This window comes from Melanotaenia boesemani, chromosome 15 (assembly GCF_017639745.1).
Source record: "Melanotaenia boesemani isolate fMelBoe1 chromosome 15, fMelBoe1.pri, whole genome shotgun sequence".
Lineage (NCBI taxonomy): Eukaryota > Metazoa > Chordata > Actinopteri > Atheriniformes > Melanotaeniidae > Melanotaenia > Melanotaenia boesemani.
The window spans coordinates 11,267,521-11,287,424 of record NC_055696.1 but is presented as its reverse complement, the minus strand read 5'-3'; the positions used below and the strand labels follow the sequence as shown (position 1 = coordinate 11,287,424).

At 36.2% G+C, this 19,904-nt stretch overlaps 1 protein-coding gene across 7 annotated transcripts in view; it reads left to right on the top strand.

Moving 5' to 3' along the window:
- The window catches only part of LOC121654860 (glutamate receptor ionotropic, kainate 1-like), a 34,465-nt gene that overhangs the window by 1,785 nt on the left and 12,776 nt on the right, over positions 1-19,904 (top strand). For 4 of the 7 annotated variants that reach the window (XM_042009192.1, XM_042009191.1, XM_042009195.1 and 1 more), the window contains exons 2-9: positions 7,935-8,102; positions 8,565-8,822; positions 9,609-9,790; positions 10,329-10,382; positions 10,582-10,752; positions 11,063-11,206; positions 13,869-13,976; positions 14,218-14,262. In XM_042009192.1, the coding sequence (XP_041865126.1) occupies positions 7,935-8,102; positions 8,565-8,822; positions 9,609-9,790; positions 10,329-10,382; positions 10,582-10,752; positions 11,063-11,206; positions 13,869-13,976; positions 14,218-14,262 (1,130 nt within the window). The remainder of the gene's footprint in view (positions 1-7,934; positions 8,103-8,564; positions 8,823-9,608; positions 9,791-10,328; positions 10,383-10,581; positions 10,753-11,062; positions 11,207-13,868; positions 13,977-14,217; positions 14,263-19,904) is intronic. The other 3 variants (XM_042009196.1, XM_042009193.1, XM_042009197.1) reach the window with 1 other exon arrangement.

Here is a 19,904-nt window from a genome sequence, read left to right as displayed (position 1 = left end):
TAATCACAAGGTATAAAATATGTTCTTCATCTGAGGTCATACTTAACTAATTTTAAGACCTGGTAAGCACCAGATAATCATTATGCACTGATACTTAAAACCTAATGTTTTCCATCTATGTTGTTCAGCAGATAAATCTGTACCAGAAAAGTAATGTATAGAAAATGGATGGATGGATGGATGGACATCCAGCAAAATACTGTAACTAAATGAATCCAAGGATTCCAGTCGAATGTTCTCTCTGAGCAAGAAGTTCAAACTCTCAGCTTAGTAAATTAATCATTTTCAGCAGGCACTGTTTGTGATACTGTTATCATAGTTATCTCTCACTTTTTTAAAGGTTGTTTTATTAAATACAACACTTGTAACCAAAATCATATACTGAGCTTTCAGCATGCTGTGCCATGTGATGGCTTGTTTGACAGTGTAGTAAAAAAAAGTAGCTAAAATGAACAGATTTTTTATTTTTCTCTGTATTCTCTTCTGGGTAACATATTAATGTTGAGGTCTTTTCACTCTGAGCATGTGTCTCATCAGCGTACTTGTGAAGGTAAGAGGAGTCAGAGAGCTGCACCTATATTTGATTAGAAAAGATGAGGCAGGTGAGTACTGAACACTGTGTTCATCATTTGAGCGGCTAACTTTCAGGGTTTGAATCAGACCAGAGATGAACAAGACTGTGTGAATCTCAGTGACTGATTGAACTGAGTTTATGTCACTGTCACCTGTTTTTAGCTTGTGAAGCCGAGCAGATCTGAATTCAGTAGTTCTGGTTTGGATTAGTAACACTTTTCACATGTTAGAGTATTCAAAATGTACAAAATGTGATGTATAAATGTGACATAATATATATGATAATGTTAGTACCGCAGGAAACTGCACATTTAGACACAAACTGTGTCCACCATCACCAAAAAATCCAAATATTTTTATGATGGAGCACAACTGGCCTCCAAACTAGTCTCACAAACTGTTCAGTAGAGTAGATGAAAATGAAAAGTGTCCTTTGTGGTAAATAATTTGTATCAGTTTAGGGTATATATATAAACATAGGGTCTCAAATGTGAGAAGTGATGAAGAAAAAATAGTTAAAACAGATGTTTAAGTGAATGGCATGTTTAAAAAGCTTATAGAGAACACTAGCAGCAGCCTTAAGTATTTTTTTTAACATATGCCCTCAACTGCAGATCTACTATATATTCACAGACTGTTTAAATGAAAGTCACCGCGATGTCACGCACTGGTTTGTGAACTGCTGTTGGAAGTCTTGTGTGTGGCAGCAGGCTGTGACCATTTTGGTCCTTGTGGATCTGAAATGACAAAATCTGGGAAAGAGGAAGGAGCTGGACAGTGGTACTTGAAAACTGACAAGACAATAGCACACATCTTTGAGCCATAATTTATGCTTAATAATTTTTTTTAGAAGAGTCTCTTGCATTCGGAGCAGAAACTGTAAATTTATAAAAAGAAAAAAAACATTATAATGATAATTTCATTGACTCCATATTCAGCAGAGAAGTTGATGTTTTCTTTTTGTTTGTTTGTTTCTTTGTTTTTTACTCATCTAGTTTTCTTTTACTTGTGTCCTGAAGGCATGCTTTGTGGATACACATATTCAACTAGACTAAAGGATGAAAAGATTAGATTCAGGTCAATGAGGTAAAAGTAATGAGAAAATTTAACAAATATACTCTATGTTCTTCTAAACACTTTTCACTGAGTATTATTCAACTCTGTAACTCAGGAATAAAGGAAAGACTGCCCACCTTGGTTGACTGCTATGTTAAAAGTTATCTGTTGTCATAGCTCAAGTTTTGTGTTGTAAAATCGCTTCATAAGACAAACATAAATATTCTTAATACCTTTTATTTAAGTCCTTGAAATTTGTTGCTAAATGTTCTTTATGGGTCTGGATAGAAATAGAGTAACATGTTAACTGACTGGTTGGCAGAAGCAACTTATTTAAGTATTTTAATTTAACTGTAAGGCTGATTCTGACTTTTTTTTTCTTTTAGAATGATCTAAAATCATGATGGAGAATTATGTTAATTCTTTAAAATCAATGCGCTACATGAACAGTTTTGCTTGTATGACTTTCTGTCAGTACTGATAATCTGTCAAAAGCTTATGTCTTTCTCTGAAACTGCTATAAAAATATCATATTTTACCATCTGGAATGAAGAGTTTAATTTTTCATATAATCCATACCATCTTGATGTGTGCTGGTTTATGTGTTAGATATCGTCTTAGCATGAACAGCATTTGTTCATTTGTAGTGAAGTCCAGCTGCACATGAAGAGGATTTATGATGTGAGGTTTAGCTCTGGGTCACATATTAATATTCAGGGTTGTTTAAGACCAATCCGTTCAGCTTCGGTAGTTCAGCTCAGATCCTTTGAGCAACGTGAGTCTAGAAATTTACAACTTGAAAAAATTAGCATAAATAGGCACATGTGTGTGAATGCACATATGAGGAAATACAGATCTTTAAAGTTTGACCCGGAGGTGTTTTCTGCTCAGTCGGTTTGCTTAAACTTAACAGGAGCTGTCACATACATTTGTAAAAAAAATTTGCTATTAAGAAAACAAATTAATCTTTTATAGCCAAACTGCCAATATTTGGAAAAGTGGTCACACTTTTGTGGAGGACATATATACCGTTATACTGTGGCACTGGCTGCCTTAGGAACATGATCGTTCATCATTCCGGCAGAAAACCAGGACTTTGGCTCTGAGGAAGAAAAAGAAAGCTGAGTCTGTAATGGAATTACACAAATTACCTTATTTATTTGTATATATTGATTCTGTGACTTTTTTGTGATGCACTGACATAATTCAGAGAATCTAGTGAAGCCAAGCCACTCCTATCCATTGCTTTCTTTCTTGTTTGTGGCTCTGAATATGTTGGATTTCTTGGATGGAGAAGAAAAATAAGTTAATGATGCAAATACTGTATATAGTGTATAAAGTGTATACATGGGAAATAAAGAGGAGGAATGAGAAGTGGAGGAAGTACTCAGTGCATCATGGGATGTCCTTCAGCAGTCTAAGCCTATGACAGCATAATTAAGGTATGGGTAGACCACCCCTAATCAAAAAAGGAAGGTTTTGAGTCTAATCTTAAAGATAGAGAAGGTGTTTACCTCCCATACAACAAACTGGGAGCTGGTTCCATAAGAGAGGGGCCTGATAGTCAAAGGCCCTACGTCCTATTCTGCTCTGAGAGACTCTGGGTACCACAAGTAAACCTGCAGTCTGAGAGCAAAGTGCTCATTTGTGAATACATGGAACTATGAGATCTTTGGTATATAATTGGAGCCTGGTCATGGAGAGCTTAATATGTGAGGAGAAGAATTTTAAATTCAGTCTTAAATTTAACGGAGCTAATGAAGAGAAGCTAAATTTCACTGCTGTGTATGTATGTCTTAAAATCTTTGCTTGTCAAATTATCATTGGTTTTGACCGGATTTCTGACCAAATACATAGAACATTGAGAATGAAAATTAAGCATAATGCAAAGACACAATGCACTGCATCCTCCTTTTTGTGAATTTGCTATTTATTTTAAAATTATTTCTTTTTGTTCTGTCTCTACTTTTTCTCTTCAGGCGTTATGTCCCTAGGGACATTTTTCATTGTTTTTCATTAGCATAAGAACAGTACTTTTTTAAAATTAGATTAATGCATGTTAGAGATGAGTATCATCACTAATTTCCTGAATCGATTCAATTCAATTCACAACAGCTTATTTTGATTAGATTTAGATTAAATCCGATTCTATATCCATTCATTTACAGCTAATTATGTAACACTACCTATTTTTCTTAAATGTTAAAAACGTTCTCAGATAAGTGTTTTTGTTGTTGTTGGTTGATCTGACACACATTCATTTCTGAAGTACCATAACAATACAGTCTTTCCCCAGATTCAGAGCCAGAAAGGCTGTGATGAAAATAAACAAATAAATATCAATTGTTAGTGTATTTTTTATTGTCTGTTATATTTAATTCTACTTCAGTTTATGACTTGAAGAATTGTCCCTTCAGCCTCCTACACTCAGAGAGTTATTGACCTGCAAAAGAGGGATAGAACACATTATAAATTACATGAATTTTATTGATAGGATAATATGTTTTTTCATGTCAATAATGTCATTATTGCCAACTCTTGACCACAAGAAGTAGAACATTTATATCATGACATACTTAATTTAGATCTATTCTTATTTTGAATGCATATGTATCAACCTAAAAAAAATCTTATTACTTTTAAAACCTGTAACTAACTGATTAGCAGACAAACTTTTAGTTATAAGCATACAGGTAACACTGGCAGTCAGACCAATGATAAAGTTCTGACTAATATCCCTCAACAATGCTCCTCTGTGTTGTTTTGTGATGTCAAACTCACCCTTTTAGATTCATTTTTAGATTTTAGATTAGATTTTTAACAGTTGTGTGAAAGGTGGGGCAGTCAAGTAAAGAGCTAGAACAGCAGTGAGGCCTGAAGTATTCTTCTGGAACATATTACACATGAACGCTGAGATAAAACTCTCCTACTCATCCATCTCATGATCCTTTAAAGCCATTGCCAAAGTCCACAATTCCTGTTTCTCGGGTGCTGTTTTGCAGTTTGATGTGTAACTCACTTCTGTTGAGTTATAGTGCTAAATGAGATATCTCAACTACAGCATTCTTTTTTATTATCATCAGAAGATTAAGTGAAACCAATCAGTTTGGTGTAATAATAAGCCATTTAAATCATTAAATTTTCAATCTTTAATGTTTAAGTTGAGTCATTTACTTAAACTATTAGGCAGAAAAATTAAAATAAGAACCTTTGCTATACTGTAACATGGCGCAGTCCTAGTTAGTTATTCTAATTGTACAAGGCTACTAATATGTCTCAGTAATCTTTATGCAAGTAGGTTAGTTCATGTTGTTCTGCAGATCAAAAGTCTTTTTGATCTAAAGTGAGAAATACTGAATCTTGGCAGTGTTTCTGCAAAATACAAATGAAGAAGATCCTGAGATTTTCTGTATGCATGTCATTCTTCTGAAATATGATTTAAAAAATGCTAGAAATAAATATATTAATACTAATAGTAATAATTGCTTCTGGTAAATATAGCTATAATTTGTAAGCTACCCTATGCTTTAATCAACCTGAATGTATCTTCAGTGTGCATGAATGCTCTGCAGATATTATTTACATGCAAATCACAGGCACATGTTAAAAGGCATTTATGAAGTCCTGTGAGACTGGTAGAACTTTTAACATCCATTTATAATATTTTGCAATGGCAGATAGATGTGGTTTCATGTGGCAAATTATTTCTCATTATTTGGTGGCTCAAAAAAGCTTTTAGTGCTTTGAGGTACATCACTTCATTTGTTAGAAAAAGAGAAAAAAAATCATTTTTATTTTAAATGTAACTGCAGCAGTCACAAACCTCAGTAGAGCTGAAGCTGCTCCATAAGAAGGCATGACAAATGACTAATACAAAACATAATTATTTGTAATTAAATAGCAATGTGAAAGATGGATGGGGAGAAAATCTCCATGCATACAAAAAGACCCAAACATCTTTGTCTTCATGCTCTAGAGATTGATCAGGTCTGCTTGACAGGTTGGAACAAAGCTCTAGTTCTCCAGCTTTTTGTTTACCTTTGACTGAAGGCAAAACAAAGCATTCATCCATCGTACTGAACTACACATCTGATATTTCTACAGTGCATTTTTCTGACAGTAGCCTGCTGATCAGTGGCTGCTGATTAAATTTTGTTTTTAATGGGTCTTTTTGTTTGATTACCAACTGGCTGCTGTGGCGTTTGTGACCAGCAAATAAGTCTCAGTGTTTTTGTGAGGTCTTCATTTTGAGTTTGTACATTGCATTAATGCATAATAGCAGACTATTTACAGATAAGGGATTTTGTGTGCTCAAATTGGCAGCCCTCCATGTTTCAGCCATTGACCATGATCAAGTTGATTTACTTTTTGTCCAAGATATTAATTCTAATCATGTTGCAGATAAACTTCCTCGAGTTATGATAATTAGCCTGCAAAAGGGTGAACAAAATATTTATGCTTTCCAACTTGCTTGCTATGTTTGGCCTTTTTGTTGTGAACAGCACGCCCCAACATGTGAGAGTGTGATATTGCTGCTTGCAGTTCATTGTATTGCTGCTCTGTGTTTCATATCCCCAGACCCGAAACTGCCCATGAGCCTCTGGGGCCTAAGATACCACAATTCAGAAATTAGTTTTCCCACTTGACACGACATTGCCACATTCAAATACTTCACAAATAGGTAAAACCGAAATCCCTCTAATGGGGCTTTAATATTTGGTGAAATCTTCTGATTAATTAAGTTAAATGTGAGGCTTTATATTATTAGGGTCACAACCAGCAAGCAATCAGCTTGGCAGATTTGTTGCTAGATTTAGCTATTTTCCAGACCTTAATGTGCACAGCACATACTTTCCTCATATTAACAAACAAACATATTGCAACAATATTTCTAACTCAGTGGGTGCCCTGGGCTCATTTCTTTCTAATGACAGCAGGAGACAGTTTGCTTTGCACAAATATTTAATTGGAAGTTTCAGTACATTTATGGGTAAGTATTCAGTTTTGATTGTGATGCAGCATGCAGGTGGATTTATTATAAACAAAGTTTGTAGTGCACTGTTATTTCCAAGTGACTGTGTCTGCTGTGTGTGCATTGAGTTTGGTGGTCAGATAAGTGAGAAGCAAGAGCCAGACTGTTATTTTCCCAGATAAAAGATATCCTTGGGAGATGGTTTGGTCTTTGAAAATAGAGCTGAAAATGGTATGGTGTCCAGTTAGTGTCCAGTTTTTGTTGTGAGTCCTTGTGTTCTCTGGATAAAGGAAAGGGGTGCTTCTTTATTGTCCTTGAAAAGTTAGCAGCCATGTCATTTCTCTTGGGAGAAATTTTAGCCTGACACTTATCTCATATCTTTTACTGAAGGAGTCTCATGCAAGCTTTGTGTTGCTGCTGCAAGAGAGAGACAGAGAGAGGAATCGGTGGCTACTGGCAGACCAATTCAGTCCTGGAGGCTTGTGGGAGCAAGTTGAGATTAAGAGGTCTTGAAGTGCAAAGGAAGGGATGTGGTGTCCCCTGGAGAGGCTTGGAGAGAGTGCTTTTATGATCCTCCCACTGGAGAGTCTGCAGGGACATTACGCCTATGGCCCTAGCTCCTGCCGGAGGGTGGGGAGAGAAAGAGGAAGTGTAGACGAGGTCTTGAGGTATAGTCGAACAGTAAATATAATTACTTCCTATTATCTTTTCCTAAGCTCTTTAGCTTGATTTTATTGGAAAACATAATGGCTTTAAAGAAAGGTAGGTAGGACAAATTCATAAGGTCTCAAGATGACCATGCTTTAATGACATTTCTGTCTTGACTTTTGAGCTTTAACTTATCTTTACAAAAACCTGTTTGAACCACTACATGAAGATGTTAAAGTCTTTTTTATCTTCTGCCTTTCGATATTTTAAGAGCAGTGGAGTGTGAAGGGCATTTCTACAAGTCTGCCTGAACAGCATTGTTTCTATAAAGTGCTGACAGCTGGTCCATGCAGCAATTTGGCGCAACACTGCAAAATCAGAGAAGGAGAAGAAAAACTACCTTTACATCTAAAATCTAAAACCTCCTCGCTGTTTACTTAAACAGATGGCACAAGTTGTCTTCATGTCTGCCAAGTTGCTTTTTCTTTATTTTTTATTTTATTGTAGTTTAGATTAGACTAATTATTAGCCTATTATTATAAAGCTTATTATTTTTCACATCTGTTTATTGAAATAAAATGGAAATTGCAACAGTACTCATCACATGAAAATAAATGTGTATCTTCTGTTATGCTTTCCTCATTTTAACTCAGTCCTTGTGTTTTTCATCCATCTTCATGTTCAGGTGGAATTTTTGAGACCAGAGAAAGTGAATTAGTGAGTATGGATGAGCTGGCTTTCAAGTTTGCTGTCAATAACATAAACCGCAACAAGACTCTGATGCCCAACATGACTCTCACCTACGACATCCAGAGGATCAATGTCTTTGATGGCTTTGAGGCTTCCAGGAGAGGTAGGAAATAATGATGAACCAACAGTTCACTTCTTTTCAGTTTTACTTAACAAAAGTCATCTCAGGGCACTTCACAGAGAAAGTTCATTTTCAAGACCAGTTCAATTTCATTCAAGTCATTTTTTAAAGGGGCTGATTAAGTGTTTTAAGTTGATTGATTTTATATTTTATTGTATTGTATTGGTGCCAGACATATTTTAAAATAACTACATAAAACAACCTCTCTGTGGTGTTGTTTTCACATCATTGTCTTTTACACAGTCTATGTTAGACACTGAGGTACAAGTATATGGTTTAATATGTAGTTTAAATTTCTCCAAACCACAACATTTTTTCAAAGTTTGGGCACTTTTTTCAACAGAGGACAAATCTGGCTTCAACTGAAATTCAGTTGGAAAAAAATAATCTTATTGACCTATACCATACTCATCCATCTGACATTACACTATTCTTTTCCACCAGTATGTGACCAGTTGACTCTTGGGGTGGTTGCAGTGTTCGGCCCATCACACAGCTCATCGGTTAGTGCAGTTCAGTCCATCTGCAACGCCTTGGAAGTACCTCACATCCAGACTCGCTGGAAGCACCCATCAGTGGACAACAAAGACACATTTTTCATCAACCTGTATCCCGAGTACACTGCAATCGCCAGAGCCATCCTGGACGTAGTCACTTTCTTCAAATGGAGAAAATTAACTGTGATCTATGAAGACAGCACAGGTAGGGCCCATTAATTGTATCAGCCTGCCACTGTCACTTTTAAAAGATGATTCACAAATCATTAAAAGTGCTATAAGCCTGTGCCCTGAACAATGCAATGCAATGCAAATGAAACATCAGATGATAAACACACAGATGCGTAAGCATCTTAAATTAAAGCAGACATGCACAAGCAAAGTTGCATTGAATTAACCACATTAATAATTGACTGAGGACAGCGTTTTACTTTTGATTTTACTTTCAAATGCATTGCAGGTGTGGAACCTTACAATAGCATGACATTTAAAAGCAGTAAAATGAGACTGAGAATAGGTGAAACATGTCTGCCTTGTGTTTCTGAACCTCCTTGTACATTGATATGTCATGATTGTAATTACAAAATATAATTCTGTACACCTCTTTGTGCTGACTGGTGAACCCAATCTGTGACAGGGCACCAGTTCCTCATATCAAACAGCTGCAAACACTCCTACCCTCTGACTTCATATTAAAGAGAGCCAAACCAGAACACAGATGGCCTTGAATCCTGTTTTTCTGCACATATTTTATGTCACGACCCCATAAATATGAATTCAAAAGGTCACAGTTCATTGTTTTTTAACCTATAATTTTCTATTAGAAATTCAGTTTTCAGAAATGTCTTGTTGGCAAACTCCTTCACATGTATACACTGCTGTGCTCATCTACGCATATATAGAAACACAGTGGGTGGATGAGTACAGTTAACCCAACAGAGGTGTGGCTATTGCCTTGGAAACACTCTAGCTCAGTTTTTTTTTTTTTTAGGTCTAATGCGAATGCAGGAGTTGATCAAGGCACCAGCAAAGTTAAACTTAAAGATCAAGATCCGCCAACTCAGCCCGAGTAACCAAGATGCCCGACCATTGCTTAAGGAACTTAAGAAAGACAAGGAGTTTTTTATTATCTTTGACTGCTCCTATCGCACAGCATCAGAACTCCTAAAGCAGGTCTGTACAGGCACTGGTTTTATATACTCTCTCTCTCTCTGTCTCTCTCTCTCTCTCTCTCTCTCTCTCTCTCTCTCTCTCTCTCTCTCACTATCTCTCTCTGTTTCTCTCTCAATACCTTTATGTGTTTGTTTACTAATGGTGCCTGTATTGTGTTGTGATTAATAGCCATTAAGAGAACCTTTTTTGTGGCTCCTCAGGATGACATAACACTTCCTTCTTATTGTTACACTTTTAAAGGGTCCACAATTTATTATCCAACTGATGGATGAGTTAAATGGTCACAGCCCATTTAAGTCAGTGGTGATGGTTTAATAATTAATCTAGTGAGTCTAAAAATGTGGCCCATCCCTATGTTCATTAATTTCAGCCTGACGGATGAATGGAACAGATGAGAAAATCTTGTAGAATAAATAAAAGTGGGTTGTGGTTTCCTGATATCTCACATATCATCATTGTTCTTTGTTCATGTTTTAAGCTTCACTGTCTATCACTGAGTAATCTCGGTGTTCTCCTTTTCTTTTTTCTGATCTTGTAGCTTTCATCAATGGGAATGATGACAGAATACTATCATTTTTTCTTCACAACTTTGGTGAGTAAGTAAAAAGGTAAATTAAAGCTGTTTTACAGACATTAACACAACGTAAAACCAAACTATCTGTGATCATTTGCTATTCTACTGACCAGAATTTACTAGGAATGTTAAAAGAGTTTTGGTTTGTCACTGAAAAAGTTGCACACAGCCTGAACTCTCACAACTACACATTTCCATCTCCTCTGTCCTCATCCAGGATTTGTTTGCATTAGATCTGGAGCCCTACCGCTACAGCGGGGTCAACATGACAGGATTCAGACTGCTTAACTTTGACGACCCAAAGGTGACTTCCACGATGGACAAGTGGGCCATGGACAGAATGCAGGGTCCCAAACAAGAGAGTGGCCTGATAGATGGAATCATGACTGTAAGCCTTGTTATGTTACTTTACACTACAAACAGTCGCTCTGCTGAAAGCAGTGCAGGTGCAGCGATGCACATATTTGGGCTTCTTTAGTATAATGTAAACACTGTATTCCTGTTATATATTTTTCATCATTATATTTACACTATATCCTGTTTACTCCTTTATTAGAACACTTCCTAGAGCAAATAACAGTTTCATCTCATTTACATCTGCAAGACATGCGCTCTTGGCTCTGTAGTTCAGTTGTTTACAGCCAATGTTTTTCTTTTAAGTGTAAAAGTAAAAGTCCCTTTCACTGCTTCCTCTGCAGACAGATGCAGCCTTGATGTATGATGCAGTGTACATGGTTGCTGTTGCCTCCCAGCGGGCCACTCAGATGACCGTCAGCTCCCTGCAGTGTCACCGCCACAAACCTTGGCGCTTTGGACCTCGTTTCATGAACCTGTTCAAAGAGGTATGGGTCAAATTAGAAACAGTGAAGAAACCTGCACCATCACCAGTACCTGCTATTCCTTTTGCTTTGCTATGCATTTTTAATGATGTGTTTCAGCACGTTTTCAAAGGACTTTGTGAGCAAAAGAATATTTGCTTTTGTATTGACCTAGTTTTGGTTTTGAAAATCAGCAAAATGTCATCTCAGGTCATAATGTTTTATAGGTTCTCTGTCACAGACGGTGCTTTTCCCCAGAGAGTGCTTGACAAGAAAATACACAGCATTTATGTACTTATAAGTTGAAAGCATGTGGCCCAGCCTTACTGTCAGACTGGATGCCTAAAGACAGAAATGAGGCCTTTGATGCATGAATCTTTTGATCTCTTAAGTCTTAAATCCAGCTGAGGACCGTTGCTTGCCACGGAGAGGGAACATTATCACTCTATCCCCTCACTACTTTTCCTCTTTGTGCCTCGATTTCTTCTCATCTGTGTGTTTCTCTCTCCTCTTTAGCTTTCAGTTCTGTTTGCCCCTGTCCATCTTTTAAAGCATTGGTCCTAATGTGCTATTCATCACTTCATTATAGCCTGTTTGAGTGTAAGAGCTGGTAAAATATCTCAGGCAACACTCAATTAAAACTATTTCTGACAATAGAGCAGAGAATATAAGGACACAGTTTTCATCTCTGAAATTAAATCTTGGACAATACAACCTGTGTGTTCTCTATGTCCTCTGGTTATTGTTAATCACAATATTCATGGTGTTTCTGTGGATGAAATTAATTAACAGATATATATTTCATGCGGACACACTTTTGCCATTGTCATTTCCTCACCTAAACCAACGAAAACAGGCTAATATCCTGGATTTTACCATTATTTCCAATTAGGATTGCAAATTTGTGTACTTATTTGGAGTTTTAACCTGATTTTGATCACATTTGTACAGGATGTTTACACAGAATATAAGAAAACTGGCTACTGAAACTTATGTAAAGATGGGCATGGGTCATGTATTTTGGGTATATTTTTTCCATCATAGTCTCGATGATCTTTTTCAGCAAAGAAGCTCATTCAAATATTTCAAAACAGGATAAGACCTTTTTTTTCGCATTTTGAAAGTCAAAATAAAATAGTACATGAAACAGAACACTCCAAAAGTCCTAAACATTACCGACTTTATCATGCACCTCAACCCAGTTATTCATACGCTGCTGCTCTTTCTCAGCTGTTGTTGTGGAAGAAAGTGCTGCCATCTGATAACTGATGTCATTAGAAGGAAACAAATCACCAGACTTACGAATGTGTGGAGAAGTCAAGAAATGAACCAAAAAGAGGCAAGCTTCTATGAGAACATAATTATAAAACCATAAAAACAAACAAACTGAGAGTTATTGAGTCAACAAGATATCTTCAAAATATGTCATTAAGTGATCTGCAAGGAGGGGAGGCTGAGACTACAAGAACAAAGTAAAGCAGATTAACAACCATTTCCTGGGATTATTAAACATTGTTTTCATGTGCATGATTCTTAAAACTTTCATTACATATTTTTTTAAGCTTCATACAGCTGCTAAGAGCAATTTGCTATGTGAAGACATAAAAATGTTTCTACCAGAGAATGCAATCGCTCTGCCTCCCCACGTGTGTTGTAAACCAAACTGCTGCATTGTGAGTTGTTGTGCATGTGAGTCCCAGCTGTGCAGTCCAAAGTGAAAAACATCTTTCAGCAACTGGCTTTTTAGCCTGTTTAGACCAGAGTCATACTTGCTTTGGTTTCTCTGAAATTGTAAGCTGGACAATCAAGACTCCAAGTCAGGTTTCACTTTACTGTTGGTTCTCTGAACTGAGATTCTGTAGATCTTTATGGTTTGGAAGAAAAAAGCTGAATTACTGGTATTGTTGCACCTCCTCTTCTCATATTTCTGTACTGTGTATAGTACATTTTGGCACTCAAACTAAATTTACAGAAGATTGTGAGCAATTTTACAACAGTTTGGGGCAAGATCTACCAGAATCCAACAAATTTTTAATACAAGTCACAGGCTGTAGGTTTTATTAGTTCATTTACTGATAATATTAATTTGCCATACTGTTAAAAGCTGCTTTTTATTTGCTAATTTATTTTTAATATTTTAATTGTTTATTTTATTTTTTAAGAATATATGTATATATATTATTTATGTATTTAGTTTTTATTTGGACAGTTATTTGTGTTAAGTAGGAATAATGATTTAAGAAGAGTGCTACTGTATGTAGCTGTGAAGCCATTTATTGTTAAAAGGTACACATGTGTCATGAGTAAAAATATAAATTGTGGTAGCAATAAAGTCCATTATCCCAGTGCAAATTAACTAGATGAATATGAAGTCGTTCACACAGAGGAAACTTGATCTATGTTTAGATTGTCATGAGACAGGCTAGTTTTACCATATCCCTGCTGTTAAGACAGCATAAACATGAACTCACATGTTATGTGGATGCAGATATTTTGAGACTATGCCTCAGAGGTACCTGGATTCATTTTTCTGTATTCACCTGATGCAGTTCAACAAGTCTTTTAGATAAAACATCCCTTCTCCTTCTGGGAGTCTTTTCAAGCTATTTCAGTCAGGCTAGCACATTCAAAGAACTCGGATGATTTCTCACTACTGTTTTTTTTTTCTGCATGTCCCTTTTTGTAGGCACAGTGGGATGGACTGACAGGGCACATTGTTCTCAATAAAACAGATGGCCTGAGGAGAAACTTTGATTTGGATATCATCAGTCTCCAAGAGGACGGCACTTCCAGGGTAAGTACAGAAGCCTGAAACAGCCAATTACGTAGCTCTCCTGCAGCATAAAGGGCCAGGCTGGCCAATTCACATGTGTATGACAAAGAGAGAGGGGACACTGTAAACATGTTTCCTATTATCTGTCCATTAAATTATTATGTTTTAAATGTGTTTTGGTACACATATTAATGCTGCAACAACTGACTTTTTCTTTTTATGCTGTCTGTGCTTCATGTTGACTTCTTCAAAATTTCAAAAGGGTATTGTGGAAGGTGCAAGTCGCCTCACGAAAAGGTGGATCAAGGTTTGTTCCAGTGCCCTGTTTGGTAGAAACCTTTGTTGTTTTCCTGTCCTTCCCGTATACTCATTCCACATGCCACGCACCTCCCTGCTACCTACCTTGTCAAGCTGGTTACTCTTCACTGGGTTTGTGTGCAGCAATACCATATTTGACATTTCAGTTTTCCTCCTCTTTGGGTACAAACTCTGAGTGGTCTGACACATGTCAAAACTTTTTTTTAGCAGCTTTAGAAAACAAACTATTTTGTTGTAGTAGACAAAGTGTTACCTATGAAAGGAAGAATAAGCAATTTACTTTCACTCACTGTAATGTCGTTTATGTTCCACAACCACTGGCTGTAGTTAACGATGGAAAAAAAGGGAAATAAGCAAAAGAAAGATCAGTTAGCTCCTTGGCTAAATGTCCTTAACTATTAAAATGCTGTTGTAATTTCATGGAATTTAAGCAGCCAAATGGAATTTATTTTGTGCAAAATATGTCACCTTTAGTGACAACTAAAGATGAGATGAAGAGCAGCTAGTAGAGGACCAGAGGGCTGTTTTAAAATACTGAGATAAGTAATTACGCTAGGATTTCCCAGTTATCCTGACGGAACTTATCCTTAATTTTTTTTTTTTTTTTTTTTACAACAGCAGAAACACATCAGTTACCATGGAGATTTATTCTGTGCAGCTAGCCTGCTCCAGACCAGGCTAAACACCAGGCTTCGTTAATACTGGAGTTTGCCACTCCCAGTCAGAAGTAATTCTCAACAGAAATGACTTTTTGTACAGTCTTAAAGCAATTTAATTAAAGCCATGTTTTCATTCAGTCATATGTTCTTTGCTTGTTATTGATTAAGTAGCGATAAAAGGAAATAACTAGGCTCACAAATTACCATTCAATTATATAATTTAACTGTCATCATTATCAATGATTAAAGTCACTGTGATAGCAAATTATATGAAAGATTACTAAACATATATGCAGACATGTTTGTTCTGTATCATTTGTGACAGCCCCACCACCACCTGTTTTGAGTTTGTGTTGCAGGTACGGACTATGGTGATTAGTGGCACACTTGGGTCCGGTGTGCTCTGTCTCCTATTTAAGAGCTTCACCAGCTCATCAACTCAGTGTGTGACTCCAAGGCTTGAGCCGGGAGATCACCTGGGCTTATGCAGGCACAGCATGTTTGGTTTTGTTGGTTGGGTTGGTTTGTGTTGTGTTTCACATACATTCCCATACATACAACTGCTTACATCACCTTCACATGTTTAAATTGGTTTCTCCTTAATAAATTATATTTTTGTAAAGACCCACCATGTGCCTGCTTCCCATTTAGTTGCAGCTATTGAGTTGGGCTGTAACACTGCAGTTGTTAAAATTACATTATTTTTTACATTATTACAGTCATTTTTAAGAAACGCTTTTATCCAGAGCGATGTGGTTAGGCAGTAGCATTAAGGTACTGGAAGGAGTCAGTATTTGTCCCCTGGGGGAATCAAACTCTGGTCTCCCACATTGGAGACAGATGCTTTCAAGATCCAGTGAAAATTTTTTACATATATGTATTTTATTTATTTCATTTGCTCTATGTTCAAAATGACGACTTTTAAACTTTTGTATCCTTCAGTCCACTTAGCTGTCAGCTGGGACCTTGAGAGTACAAAAACACATAAATTTGTACAGTTTCCAGGTCCAGTGTCTTCAGGGTTCTCTCTCCCTTATTGCAACCCTGAAAGATTCACCTCCTGCAACTGAATTAGCTTTGCAGTTGTGTAGTGACAGACATCTGACCACCTGTGACTAGATTTTTTTCTATATTCACTTACACTTCACCAACTAATGCTGCTGTTAGTTCAGCATAACTATGTCTATCTATTTTTGTTGTTAATGTACTAGCACTTTATGTTGGTCCACTATTTGCAAGGCTAGAAGTGCAGCCTTAATCCCCTTTACACATAAAGTACTGCATGGTACAGATAACAGCTAGTTGGCTTGGTTGGTGCCGTTTAATTTTGTTGCCGATGAGGATGACAGAGGGGGAAAATGCCCTCTGCACACCCATTAGACTCACAGTCCTAACATAAAGTTAACACAATTGAACAAAACAGTGAGTACTATTGTTTAGCACCGTTTTGATTTATAACAGCTAAAGCAACATTAAGATGTCTGTTTACATCATGACCTCCCATGAGACTTAGCTGTTGCCTTCACTCAGAATGCTACAATATTATATGATTTAATTCTTCACAAGCATTATTACTAGTTGTTGCTCACTTTAAGTAAAATAAAATTAAATAAAGTAATACTTTATTAATCCACAGAGGTGAAATTATAAAGTTTTAATAGATAATAGGCCTCTTCACATACTGAAAAAATATCAGGGTCCTCCTTTTCTCACCTAAAATAATAAATATCTGATCCAAGGTTGATGTTTTTTTTTTTTGTTTTTTTTTTTGTTGTTGTTGTTTGTTTTGTTTTGTTGTGTTTTTTTTTTTTTCTTTTAGCTTTTTGTTGCTGTTTTCTTTTTAATCATTCACACTGAATCGGTCAAGTTTTGGTTTGAAATTGGAACTGTGCAAGCTAAAAATCATAAAGTAAAACACCTACACACTGTCACCATCACCTTTGGGAAAGCTTTCCTCTGTACTTGTCATGGACTGGTTTGCAGATAGGTGTGTGGTAGATGTTGTACTGTTAGTTAAATGGATCAGTGTTTGAATGTGTTTGGAAACCAGACAGCCCAGTGACTATTTCATATTTTTCAGACTGCCCTGGAAGTACATGCTGCTTATGTCGCTTAATGTTGCATTTATATATTTATATATAAATTTACTAATTTATCATTTTTATATATATTTATATGTTTATAGTAATGTATAACTTTAATTCCTAATGCAGAATAAACCAGTGAGTGTTGTGAAAAAGGATCTCCCACATGTCATGATTTAATCTTATGAGAACTAGACTATTTTATTGTACCAGTAAATATGTTGCCTTCAGATGTGAAATATGGTGTTTCAGCACCAGGGCTGACTGTTTCATGAAGTGGTCTTTCAAGGAATCATATGCCCTTCATCAAATGTATTCAAACAAAAGTATAATAAATTAAATGGAGAGTTTGCGAATGGTTTTTAGAAGCAATTTGCTAAAAAGAAAATTGTTAGGTATACTGACTGAATAAAACGAGTCAACTTGCTGGAAATGAAATTTATGCTTGAAATTAAATTATTGCTTTTTAAATATGCTACTTTTTATTTTCGACAATGTCTTAGTATGAAGTATTTTTGTGGTTGTTGCTTGACTTTAGCACAATAATCTCAGGCTCTTCACTTTTTATCATCTCTCTCATTCTCTGTAAAAATAAGTCTAGTTTAGGAAGGTGTCAAAGTTTTAGGGGGAATTTTTAACAGTTGATTTTTTTTATAACATTTTCAGGCAATGTTTGAGTTAAAACCTCGTCTTCTTCCTCAAAACCATGCAAAAATCATTTTCATGTAAGAAAGTAAGAAATCCAAGAAAGTATTCTTTGCTTTTGCTTATCTTTGCTTTAACAATTTGATGGCTTAAAGAGTAAATGCTGCAGTTCATTCCCTCAAAGTCAGTTTGTTTGCAAGGCTCTTCTTACTGTCTGTTTCAGCTGTCAGTTATGCAGTCGGTCGGTAGCTGCCAAGATACAGAAACATTGATTTATACTATAATTTTTATTTCATTTAGTACTTTTCACCCTCAGCAGCCTTCCCTCATAGGAAATACCACTGTATGGTAAGCACAGTCTATAAACGCTTGACTTTATAGTCATGAAAAATGAATTATCAGTCAGCTGCAGTTGTGTTAGTTCTTGGGCACTGGAGTGTTAAATACATTCTGAAGGGGATGACGAGACTAAATACAGTGAAAGCCTCCTGAGAAATGAAGTATTTTCTCTTAAAGTTGTTGACTTCTCAGGAAATATTCCCCTCCCCCAGCTTTCATGGCTGACTTTAGTATGCATTTGATCTGTGGTAACAGTTTTCCAGTGTGATTTGTCCTGGGTGAGGATAAGCTTTAGGATTCATAGTGTTTTACTCACAGTATATGAAAGAGAATTCCTGTCAGGTTTTATAACACACTTTGTTGGTGGAGGCTGGTGTGGTACATGTGATAAATTAGCAATGCTATACATAATAAGTCCTTGCCTTGGGCTTCAAAAGATGATGACTTCATGATTGACCTGGGCTTTGTTTTAAAATTTATTCTAAAGGCTCATCCAAAACGTCATACTTCAATAACCATGAAGGTGATTTTTAAAAAAGGACATTTACAAAAATAACCCTTTTAAACAATGTAAAGAATGAGCTAGATTATGTGACTCTTCACTATCTGAGACCAAAGTGCCTCCCACATTTCCAAAAATATTATTCTCGCTCTGCTCATTTATCTATGAGTTTGAGAACAATTCAATTAATTACATCCAACCCCATTCACAGTGTTCTTCATCTGCCGTATCCAGAGAGATAAGACAGATTTATAGACCTCAGCACACAGTGCCACAGTGGGAATATAGAGTGCTTTTAGCAAGGTCATAAATGAGCACATTTTCCATCCACCTGTGTGGGTTAACAGAGAAATGTAATGAAGAGTGAAAATATTTCCTTTTTGGTGAACAGGTAATCCCAGACAGTCCTATTCTGAAAAATGAAATGTGGAAAAATAAGTCTTTACCTACTGCAGAGCTCAGTTTAATAAGAAGCACTGATGCGTTCACTGTTACTCATCCTCTTATGTGACTGACAGAACAGGTCATTGTTTCTGAATGAAATCCCAAAATGCTTTACTTTTTGTTTACAGATTGAATTGCCAGAGGAGGAAGGCTTGTCACTTGCTTTCGTTCTATTAACAATGAAGTGTAATAAGATAATGCGATAAACTTTATTGCATCACTATCATGAGCTCCCATGACCCTTGCTTGGCTCTTAAACAGTGAGGGGATTTAAGGGGTGGGGGGGACAAAATCCAGCTGCCAGACGCCTGGTCTAATCTGATAACTGTTGGGATTATACTGCCTCGTCAAACCAGGCAAACAGCCTCATTTCCACCTACTGTGACAGTTTTCCTCAATCCCCCCTGACCCCTACTTACTCCACCCTTCTTCATTCATGCTTTCCCTGATAGTGAGTATTTATCATTACGTCAAGTGGACTTTTATCTTCTAACTGTATTTATTGTTATTTTTAAAATAGCATTAGATTGTTATCTGTTAAATACTGAAGGCCAAATAAACATAAAACAAATAAGCACCCAACAATCAAAGACCTTGATTTTCAGTTTATTGTCTCATCATCAACAAATAACTGATAACTGAGAATAAATAGAGGGAAAGAAGATTACTTATGCCATTTTTGTGATACTTTTGACAGTCTTGACATTAATATGAACAAGGGTAAGTTAACAGATAGCCATAATATGGTAACATGTATTTTTCAAATATTTATGATGAAAAAATGCAGCTTTTTTCTGCCTCCTTGATAAATTGAAATGTAAACAAAAACAGAATCCAGCATATCTCATAAACCAATATTTTATTCATGAAAGAACATAGAAAATATAAAAATTCTGAAAATGACACATTTTACTTTTTCATGAAAAATATTTATTTATATTTCATTTGGTGGCAACAT